This window comes from Dreissena polymorpha, chromosome 13 (assembly GCF_020536995.1).
Source record: "Dreissena polymorpha isolate Duluth1 chromosome 13, UMN_Dpol_1.0, whole genome shotgun sequence".
Lineage (NCBI taxonomy): Eukaryota > Metazoa > Mollusca > Bivalvia > Myida > Dreissenidae > Dreissena > Dreissena polymorpha.
Window position 1 is genome coordinate 44,669,651 of NC_068367.1, and position 12,054 is coordinate 44,681,704.

At 35.3% G+C, this 12,054-nt stretch overlaps 1 protein-coding gene across 2 annotated transcripts; it reads left to right on the forward strand.

Moving 5' to 3' along the window:
* Positions 1-1,052: 1,052 nt before the first annotated feature.
* On the forward strand, positions 1,053-10,293 carry LOC127856471 (transmembrane protein 106B-like). 2 transcript variants are annotated; one of them, XM_052392689.1, is made up of 7 exons: positions 1,053-1,394; positions 3,083-3,146; positions 6,324-6,492; positions 7,875-7,955; positions 8,206-8,321; positions 9,030-9,083; positions 9,617-10,293. In XM_052392689.1, exons 1-7 carry the CDS (start codon positions 1,241-1,243, stop codon positions 9,816-9,818), a joined length of 840 nt encoding a protein of 279 aa, XP_052248649.1. In that variant the 5' UTR covers positions 1,053-1,240; the 3' UTR covers positions 9,819-10,293. The 2 variants fall into 2 exon arrangements, with proteins under 2 accessions (XP_052248649.1, XP_052248648.1); XM_052392688.1 differs by having other exon boundaries at positions 1,053-1,375.
* The last annotated feature ends 1,761 nt before the right edge of the window (positions 10,294-12,054 follow it).

Genomic DNA, 12,054 nt, shown 5'->3' on the forward strand with positions numbered 1-12,054 from the left:
CCTAGCGACCGGGAGGTCACGGATTCAATACCACTGTGGGAGCGCTCTTTAGATTTTCCCATAGACACCAAGTACTGATTCTAGTCCCAGGAAACGTACTCGAGAGCGTTTCAAATAAGTCTTAGGCTTCCTGTGCTATCGAGCTAAAATACATAGGTTTAGACTACTAGTAAATGTGCATACCCCGTTAAAAAACTACAATAGCAGATCAAAATACCCTGAATCAACATATGAAGAAATAAAGAATGCTTTTGAGTAATACGTCAGCCTCCGATATGACGTTGAAAATGATGACACTTGGGATGTGAACAGTAATTTTAAAAACACTCTTGTGTAGCCTGTGTTTCCTTTGGAATTATGTAAAATACCATCAGTCGTAACCTATTTATGTTCGCTCGATTGCATTAAAAGCCGTATGCTTATTGGACCGCTCTCGAGACCGTTTCTTGTGTAGAACCAGTAGTGGGTGTCGTTAGAGGAGATCGAAAGAAGATCCATACAGTGGGGATCGAATGTGTAACCTCCCGGTCGCAAGACGGACACCATATATACTACTACAGTCTACACGGACACTGTTACCTTGTACATATACTAGAACAGAGTGGACCGGTAATTCGAGTGGACCATCATCCACGGGATATCATTCTAGGAAAACTTATACAAACTTCAAACGAAACATATGTTCGCCAACACTGTCAGACCCATCATCGACATGTTATCAACAAACATATCTGGAAGGCCGCAACACTCATACGAAAAATGGCATGAAACGCGGCGTGAATGTTGAATCATATATCTTTGATCACAAACTTGAATGCAGCCGACATCGTCAAATTATAAACATTTGTCGCACAAAAACACCTATCATAACATTATAGTATTGACAAATATGTTCAAACATATTTTTAGAAAGAATAAAATAATAGAATTACGTTTTTTTATTGATTTAAGTTACTGGGTTAAACAACACTGTACATAATGTTCGCTAATAAAATCTGACATATGAAATGTTCGGAAACGGCGCTACATAAGTTACTCAGTGATGTGTAACCCTTTTAAGAATCTGTCAAAATAATTTGGCAAGCGTCTGTCTGATTGAAATAAAGTTATTGCAATAATCACTGTAAATTTGGTCATATAAATGACATCTGAAGCGCGTTTAAGATGATGGATTGTTTAAGATCGCAGGAGTCTTCGAGCGTAAATAACAGCCATTCCGGTAGATATCGAACATTTTCTGATGGCGCAATATCCCCAACAGGGCCAACTGACCACGCTTTGGACATGGCCGGTTCGGACATGGCCGGATACACTGAGCTGCTGCAGGGCAGTGTCCCGTGCCCCACATGCCGGGGAGTGGGAAGCATACCGAAAGGTGGTTGTAATTTCAGACGGTAATCGTAATCGAACAGTGATCAAGACTATAAAACAACCTAAGTCTTCGTAGTATTTTTGTAATGATATTTATTCAATGAGCGAATATTATAATGTTTTCTTTGAATCATACATGCCAAAAATTTTCAGGTCCAAATTGGGAAATTTCATAAAGATTTTCTTACATTTTAAAAAAGCGGTATTGTCTGGCTGGGACACATAAAACGCTCAATCAGTGCACCTTTACTATTATCAGTAGTTAGTATGTTACTTACAAAAACTCTATATTTCTGGCCAATATACATGTGTTTAAGAATTTCATGAACACAAACATTACCTATTTTCCGGAAACAAACATGCGCGCCATGTGCAAGCGTGTGGCTCCATAAGGTGAATTGTGGGGTATGCTTCTATTCGACATACGATGGGGACAGGGTATTTCAATTGAACATGTGTTTATTATGTTATGCGATGTCTGCCTCTTCAACCAATTTTTAGTTTATTCTAAATTAAGATTGATACACACTATTTTCTGAAAATCAGTCTAAAACAAATATAAACAAGCAAATTCGTTGAATTGATATCCCCCGCCAAAATGCTTCTGGACACAAAAGTGTTATATTTGAAACTTAAAAAAGCATTTTTTTCAAGATACAAAGGGCCATAACTCCGTTATAAACAGATGGTGTACAATGCCATTTGGCGTGCATCATCCTCTTATTGATATACATACCCATACCAAGTTTCAATGAAATCCGCCAAAGCACTTCCAAGATATGGCTCCGGACACACAAAAAGAGCATTTTTTCAAGATACAAAGGGCCATAACTCCGTTATTAACAGATGGTGTACAATGCCATTTGGCGTGCATCATTTTCTTATCCATATATATACTCATACCAAGTTTCAATGAAATCCGCCAAAGCACTTCCAAGATATGGCTCCGGACGTACGGAAGGAAAGATGGACGGAAAGACGGACGGACAACGCCAAAACAATATCTCTCCGCCTATGGCGGGGGATAATTAACGTGAAACATCAATGTGTACCAATCAGCGATCAATTAAATTTCGTTTGATACCTTAGATGTTATAATGCACAGTATCTTTGGACTTGCATGATTTGGCCGCCTTTGGCTTTTATTTCAGTACGACACATCTATCAATAGCAATTAGTGACCCCTTTTATAGAAACACCATGGTGTGAATTCCTGATCAAATCAATAATTTGCCGATAAATTGCTGATAAGGTTTAAAAAAAAAAACACTGGTGCACTCGGGTAGTAGAAGTGGGTTGTTAATAGGGGACAATAAAGGGATTAGAGATGGTAAGATTTAGCTAGACAGAGCTTGAAAATGGGATTTGTTTGTGAACTTATAGAACATATGTCATTGTTGACGAATGTCAGAACAAATTGACTCATATCGGGACGCCGGTAAAAACACCAATATCATTCATGAACAACCATTAAGCATTTAGTTGCATGTGAATTTAAATTCTTCAGGTTTAAAGTTATATAGCGTTGTAACTGCTTTGTTTCAAATATAAAAATTAACAGTCACTGTTTTGGTGTTCAGTTTTTTATTGTGCTTTATCTCTTTTTCCTGTGTGGTTTATAATTAAGACATGCATACAATTTTGCAAATAATATTTCCTGCGCATGAGTGCAGTTGTTCATTCTTAAATAAAATTTTGACATTAATTGCAGAACAAGAAGGCATGTTGGTAGCTTTGATTCCGATGAAAGACAGTCGTCTGAGGCCAAGGAGAACGTAGGTTTAATAGTGATTATTCCATTTTCCATTGAAAATTACTTGGTCTTTAAAAAAATTACAACACCATACATATAAAAGTATTGTCCTAAATTTACAGCTGTCAATATATTATGAAAAGTGCTTGAAAATCAATGTTTACATTACTCGAAAAATAATTTTAAAAATCTGGCTTGCTGAAAAATACACATAGAGGTTGAAAAAAAAAGCTTAGAAAGTGCTTGTATTTTGCTTCAAAAGTGCAAGAAAATAAAATGATCCCGAACAAAGTATTGAAAACTGATTGTTTATTGTCCTTTTTTCAAGCTTTCAGCTAATTTCATTGTATTATATTGTTTTTTTACTATTTTATGGCTAAATGTGACCTTTGACTTTTAAATGCAACCTCTTAGTTCTGGCTTAATAACACAATTTTGCATAGAGCTGACTTTGTTGTTGTTCTATTGCCCAGCTCAGGCTACATGTATCAATCCAAAAAGTACTAAGATCCTCTGTATTAAATCTGTTTTAATCTCTGTTTTTAGGGTTAAGATAAGCCTCTACTTATGCATATTATAAATGCTTATTAGGAAGAGACATTTGTCTTATGTTTTTGTTCATTTCTTATTTGATACATCCGCCATATTGCAATTTAGAAGCTTGTATTCTTAATCTTAATCTAAGTGACATAAGTCCTAGCTTTAGACCAGGAGTGTACCACTTGGGTTCAGTTTACAAAACTGAAGCAACATCAATGCATGGTATTGTAGCTGTAATATTTAAGCCTTCACATTAACAATCTGTGCTCTCGGAAACGCTTAATCAAGCGTATTTGTACGCATAAATTCGAAAAATGACGTTAATTGGAAGCCAATTGAGAGTCCACAGGACGCATCTTTTTAAATAACTGGATTCTTCAAGTCAATCAATTAACAAACAAAACCTGTAAAGCAACCTCCCATTTAAACTCATGCCAACACAATTTATTTCCTCACACCTGTTTAACATCAAATAAATCAAGAGTGCAGTAATGTTTCTTAATTGTCCGATAGTATTCCCACATCCCATCCTCTAGGGAGCTAAGACCTGATGCTTTATCTGACAGTATGAGCATGCTTCCAGTAATGTAGTATTAATTGACGCCTTTGAAATAGCCACTTGCTGATGTGTTACAATTTTACAGTTTTAACTTCCTAGAAACTTGCCCCAACTCAGCATTCACATCAAAGACCTTTTTATGTCTGCTGACACCATTCACAACTTGCAGTTTTTTATGTCCCCCACTATAGTAGTGGGGACATATTGTTTTTGCCCTGTCTGTTGGTCTGTTTGCGCCAACTTTAACATTTTGCAATAACTTTTGCTATATTGAAGATAGCAACTTCATATTTGGCATGCATGTGTATCTCATGAAGCTGCACATTTTGAGTGGTGAAAGGTCAAGGTCATCCTTCAAGGTCAGAGGTCAAATATATGTGGCCAAAATTGCTCATTTTATGAATACTTTTGCAATATTGAAGATAGCAACTTCATATTTGGCATGCATGTGTATCTCATGGAGCTGCACATTTTGAGTGGTGAAAGGTCAAGGTCATCCTTCAAGGTCAGAGGTCAAATATATGTGGCCCAAATCGCTTATTTTATAAATACGTTTGCAATATTGAAGATAGCAACTTGATATTTGGCATGCATGTGCATCTCATGGAGCTGCACATTTTGAGTGGTGAAAGGTCAAGGTCATCCTTCAAGGTCAGAGGTCAAATATATGTTGCCCAAATCGCTTATTTTATTAATACTTTTGCAATATTGAAGATAGCAACTTGATATTTGGCATGCATGTGTATCTCATGGAGCTGCACATTTTGAGTGGTGAAAGATTAAGGTCATCCTTCACAAGGTCAAGGTCATCCTTCAAGGTCAAACGTCATATAGGGGGACATTGTGTTTCACAAACACATCTTGTTTAGGCATAGGTTTAATTCATGTCATCCTGCAGTAGCTGAGTAACACTGTTGAATTTATTGGTATTTCAAATGGAAATATCATTGCAAGGTAATGATAATGTTTTGTTTACAAAAAGTAAATGTATATAAGTGGTGTGTGTATGTAAATAAAGATAAATAAAAATAAAGAGAACATTATAAAGATAAATAAAAATAAAGAGAACATAATAAAGATAAATGAAAATAAAGGCAACATAATGAGTGGGATTCCTAATGTACATTTCGTATTTGGGTTTTTAATAATAAAACCAACAATTATATTATTTATTATTTTATATTCGTGTTTTATTTATATGGATTTTTTGCTGAAAATTTGAAGACAAGTGCAATATTCATTGGGACTCCTATTTTTTGGTTTTGGACTCCTACTTTTCCCAAGTAAGGAGTCCAAGGACTCCTGTTTTAAAATCCTAGTGAGACCCTGTACCAGTACTCAGAAGTTTAAATTATTTGGGTTACAAATCGAAACAACAATTTCATACTTGTAATGGTGTTAACTGGTATGTGGCACCAAATCAATTTTGAATGACCTAAATAACCACAACATGTTTTATGTTCTAACAATAATGTGAGTTGAAATGAATGCCATTAAATATAGTATCTAAATATAAATCAGTATATTCGTGGAGAGTCATAATAAATCCAATTTTGTTCTACACTAACATGTTTTTTCATATGAATTAAATATAATTGTTATGAAATAAAAATGTATTCTGTTGGATTGCTTAACTTGTATGAATAATAGCTCAACACTGATTTAATGGCTAAAAAAACAACTGAGGTACAATACTAACATATATTGTGTGTTATACTGTGCCTAATCATTGCAGTCGTGAGGCAGTTCTGCTGAATTGGTTGCTTAACCCTTTACCACTTAAAAACGTATTTTCATGCATTTGTAGTCCCTTAGAAAGTTAGATTTAATTGAAGACCTTTCTTACTTAATTCAAGTTTTAAAGGCTTCATCGCCAAACCTGTGACTGATGAGCAGCAACCAGCATAAAACCTGAACAGACTTGAGAGTTACTCACAGGCTGTTCTGGTTTTGAATAACTAGTATGCTGTTTGCAAGAGCCATTTTCACTTTGCTTTTTATGGGGGAAAGGGTTAAAAGGCAACACAGGACTGTCTGCACTACATGTAACTAACTATTGCAATCCCTGGGCGTCAATGGCATTTCTCACTCTCACTCCAGGCACATCTGGGTCTGCTTGGCTGTGTTTGTTTCTCTGACAGTTGCCGGACTCCTCATCTTCTTCATTCTGCCGCGCAGTGTTAACATAACAACCACTCAACCCTACCTTGACCCAGTGGGACCTGTGTATATAAATGTTCCAGAGGGTGTAGTCACCTTCAAGTTACGTGTATGTGCTTTTTGTGCTTTGATTCTATTGTGTAGTTTGAAGCTAAACATTTCCTTATTGAGTGACACGTCAATTAGAATTTCCTGCAAAATTGTGTTCATAAAGTTACCTTTCTAGCTGGATGTTTGCACTCTTTAATGTGCTTTCTAGTGTGATAGGAAATTGTTTTTAAACAATTTACATTTAAGCTTACCTTTTCACATAGTGCTCATATTGAGCTATTATGGTCACCTGATACCCTTCTTCATGTGTTGTGTGTTGAAAATTTAGCTCTTTATTGCACTAGAGGCAACACTTTTTATCTTACCTTGATGAAACTTGCCCAGAATGAAAATATCTAGGCATAGTTAGAATCTGGGTCACTGGGTCAAATGTTAGAAAACCCTTTTTACCTCTCTAGAATCCTCATTTATGCCTTGATATTGATGAAACTTGGTCAGAGTGATTGTAGTTTGGTGGGTCGATACATAAGGTAACCTGGTCAAACCGTTTTACCACTATGGAGGCCAACTTTATGACTCAATCTTGATGAAACTCTGTCAGAATGTTTATCTTGACAATTATACCGACGGTAGTTAAAGTTCTAATCTGGGTCACACATAAATCTAGGTCACCAGTTCAAGTTTGGATAAATAGTTTGCCTCAGCCTTAGGTGAGCTCTTTAGTGTTTTATTTTCAATTAAATTTCTTTCCTCTTAAATCTTCATGTAGATAATCGTTGAAGAGTATAAGCATGTATTATTGCATAATCTGCTGTAACATGTATACATGTAATTTATTACAAATTTAAAGGGTCAACTAAATTTCCCTTACTCTCTCAGTCATATTTATAAACTTATTTGATTATGTTGTATTGTACTTGTACAATATGAGTGTTATGTTCATAAATGTATATATGAGAAAAGAACATGAACAAAACTCTCAAAACAAAGGAGGATTAAGTGAGGCGTATGTTACTAATGCATCATGTGATTTTTATTTTTATGCCCCCGGTAGGGTGGCATATTGCATTTGAACTGTCTGTCCGTCCGTCCATCCAAAAACTTTAACATTGGCCATAACTTTTGCTATATTGAAGATAGCAATTTGATATATGGAATGCATGTGTATCTCATGGAGCTGCACATTTTGAGTGGTGAAAGGTCAAGGTCATCCTTCAAGGTCAGAAAAAACAAATTCAAGTGAAGTAACAAGCTTTAAAGGGAGATAATATCTATTTATCATTTGGCAGGTACAGATCATTTTTACAAGGGAAGAAATATTTTATTAAGGGAAGTAATATTTTGTAAAGGGATATAATAAAAAATAATAATACAAAAATCAAAGCGGCGCAGTAGGGGGCATTGTGTTTCTGACAAACACATCTCTTGTTTGTATTTCAGAATCGATTCAATGTGAGCAATCAAAACTATTTCGAGATTACAGTGAATAGTGTTTTAATGACTGTACTGTATGATACCAAGGTAAATGTTGATTTATAAAAAAAATGACCATACAAATGTAACCAATGTGCTCTTTTAAATTATGATAAATGACATTATTTGACTGTTTTCATTTGTGACACAAGGTATCATTGGAACTAGCCTTTGATCAAATTACTCTGCTTTGTACCTAAATAATGAACTTGTGATAGTTAGTGCCATTTATTATGGTATACACATGTACATACAAATTAATTATTTTAAGTAATCAATTTTTGATAATTTATTTAAGGTGTTAGCAGAAACAAAGAATACATCATTAATAGCTATCCCTATGCGATCAAATCGCCTGTACAATGTGGATATTGGAATAACATTTGACAGAGCAAATCAAATGGATTATATGGTGTAAGTACATTTAGATCATTATTTCTATCTGTTCATTTAATTGAATCATTACATTCCCACATAATGTGGAATAAACTGCAAGAAGTTTTTTTATTTCAAAGTACCTTTATTGAAATTATAGAGGTAACGAACTTACTTGCTAGTTCCTTACTGAATGTCAGTATTTTTGTTGTAATTGATTGAAACTTTTTTTTTTTACTCCAGTGATAACTTTATTTGATGTGGATTGATTAGATCGGCCATAATGTTCCAAATCATATTGGCCATGAAATATAAATACTATTGTGTTTCTTACAATTATAAAAAACGTTTCCCTTGTGTAATTTATGGGAAATTTGCATGATGCATCGTGATTTTTTAGCTCAGCTGTTTTCGGAGAAAACCCAAAGTATTGTCATAGCCAGCTTGTTGTCCGCCACAGCCGTCCGCCGGCGTCGTGCTAAAACTTTGACATTTTGCTCTAAAATCAAAGTGCTTCCACCTACAACTTTGAATTTTCATATGTGAATGCACCTTGATCTGTTCTACACGCCACACCTATTTTGGGGTCACTAGGTCAAAGGTCAAGGTCACAGTGACCTCTAAAAAAATAATAATTCTGACAAGCTTTCATTTATTAAAGAATGCACCCGCAGCCGAGCATTGGCACCTGTTATGCGAAGCTCTTGTTAATTATTATATTCATTGAACGTTATGTCTTATTTTCAGGTATTCATGTCAGAACCCGATTCGCTGGGCACACGAGTTGGTGATGTTGTTCCAGTAAGTTGCAGGCCAATCAGAATGCTTTGTTTGAGCAACAATTTCTATTGGTTGAGTATCTGCGATGAAGATGAAGTTTAGGAATGTTTGTATCAATGAGGCCCGGCATTTTTTTATGTAGTGTAATCTTGAGAAGGGGCATTTTTATGTCCCCCACCCCTATAGTGGGGGACATATTGTTTTTGCCCTGTCTGTTGGTTGGTCTGTTGGTTGGTTTGCACCAGCTTTAACATTTGCAATAACTTTTGCAATATTGCATAAAATTAATAACTACATTGCTCTGCCCCATCTGTTTTGATGAACTGTTACCGGAGCCAATTTTAACAAGTTCATAAAAACAATGACTGTAGTTTAAACCTATCTTATTTAGCTGGATTGCATCTAAAGCCTAAGGCTTATTGAAAGGCTCTTGAGTCTGTTTCCTGGGTAGAACCAGTACTTGGTGTCTTTTGGGGAAGATTTAAAGAATGTTCCGACAGTTGCGATAGAACCTGTGACTTTACTTGAAGTGTATTATTCCCCCTGGTTCACAGGTTCACGTGTAGCTACAGCGTTCTGGGCCACTCTGAGGAGTCCACACTGAACACCTACCAGTTTGTGAGTTGCTATAGCGACATCAAGCCTTCAACCATTGCCCCGGTAATCACCACTACCAACAGTACAACAACAACAGTCACTACGAGACCAGCCCCAACAGCGGTGACAGCCTCAAATGTTACAAATGTGCCCCCTTAGTGCACTTCATGCAGGCTTGACATTAATTAAAGTGTGTTCTAGAAAAAACGGGCTTAATGCATCTGCATAAAGTATCGTCCCAGATAAGCCTGGACGAGACTTTCCGCCTTAACTGAATTTTTGTTTAAAAGAGACTTGTTTTAAAAGAAAATTCCATAAAAGCGGAAAGTTCTGTCCCTGATTAGCCTGTTCAGTCCCTGATTAGCCTGTTTGGACTGCACAAGCTTATCTGGGACGACACTTTACTCACATGCATTAATTCCAGTTTTCACAGAACGCGGCTCAATTGGTCAAAATTAAACCTCTTGCTTTTAGATTTTTTTAAATGTATATGTCAAAATTAGCGTTGTGTGGGAAGAAGAACATCTTATGTTTAGTTATGAAAATACTTGTAGCAATATTTCTTAACATTTAGACATCATGTTACATGGGTGAAAACCAAAGATATAATCAAATAAAAAATTTATTTTTCAAAGATTCTGAATTTTAATATCCATCATAAACACACATGTTTGTTGATAAATGCTGTCAGATCAGATTTTTAACATGCCCATATAGATTTTTTTATTGTTTCCAGAGCTTTTGCTTGGTGTAATGTTGTAGCAAAATCATTTGAAAGAAAATCTATGCAAAATGTATATACAGTTATATACAACACATTTGTTTTACATGTTCTGAATTTGAATAAGTTTCCAAAATAGGAATACACTTTAAATGGTAAAAACTAATACACCATAATATTCTTGTTCATGGATTGATGATACTGAAGATATCAGAAATAATTATGGTGATCTTGCAGGGCGTACTCTGTCATTCCTCAAATTTCAGCAATTGCTACAAATTGACACTTTTTTGGCTAAAGAACATTCCATTTTTTTACAACTTTTTATCTTTAAATCCCCATAAAATAACACCAATTTTGAGCCAGGGAGAGCCCTGTCTTGGTATTTGTCGAAATGGTTGACATATTAACTAATCACTAACTACAATAGATTCTTTTGTGTACCATTACCCATTGTCTTTTATTCAATCTGTTGGCATTGGAAATAATTTGCACTAACATCATTTTAATATACTTTCTAGATTTGAATGATTTTCAAGTTGAAAGTAAATTCCTTTTGTTTTTGTTTGTTTGCACTATTAAAATTGGAAGTGAATACATGTATATCTTATAATACAATTGAATGCTCTTTATAAATGCTTACTGTAATTCCTATCAACATATGCATTAGATATTAATGTAAAATGGCATATTTATGCATAAATTGGAATTGTTTTCAAATATATTAATGCATGTTTTGGTTCATATCAATTAAGTTTTTTGTTGTTTTTTTTATATAAAAAGGCCATATTGTAAATAAGAAATAAATTGTTTACATATATTTCATTTATTACATGTATTTAATGAAACAAGTGTCTTATAGTCTTGTATGTTAATACCATCTTAAGATAAAGAATGCTTCATTTTTATACGCCCGTTTTTAAAAACGGGTCGTATTATAGTTTCACTCTTGGCTGGCAGGGGCAGCGGGTGGCGTCCACAGCAGTGTCCGCTCTCTAATTCAAATAGTTTTCATCGGATCTTCAACAAACTTGGTCAGAAGTTGTGTCTAGACAATATCTAGGTCAAGTTTTAATATGGGTCATGCCGGGTCAAAAACTAGGTCACAGGGTCACTTAGTGCATTTCAAGGATTAAGCATGGTGTCCGCTCTCTAATTGAGGTAGTTTTTGCCCGATCTTCACCAAATTTGGTCAGAAGTTGTGTCTAGATGATATTTAGGTCAAGTTCAAATATGGGTCATGCCGGGTCAAAAACAAGGTCACGAGGTAACTTAGTGCATTTCAAGCATTTAGCATGGTGTCCGCAATCTAATTGAAGAAGTTTTCATATGATCTTCACCTAATTTGGTCAGAAGTTGTGTCTAGTGCATTTCAAGCATTTAGCATGGTGTCCGCTCTCTAATTGAAGTAGTTTTCATCTGATCTCCACCGAATTTAGTCAGATGTTACATCTAAATGATATCTAGGTCAAGTTCAAATATGGGTCATGCCGGATCAATAACTAGGTCTCGAGGTCACTTAGTGCATTTCAAGCATTGAGCATGGTGTCCAAAACCTTCAAACGGGCGTATCTTGTGACAGTTTGGCAATCTTGTTACTATTATAATAACAGACATTAATTTTGTGATAACTGTGTGATATATCAAAAAATAACCCACTTTCATACCAAAACA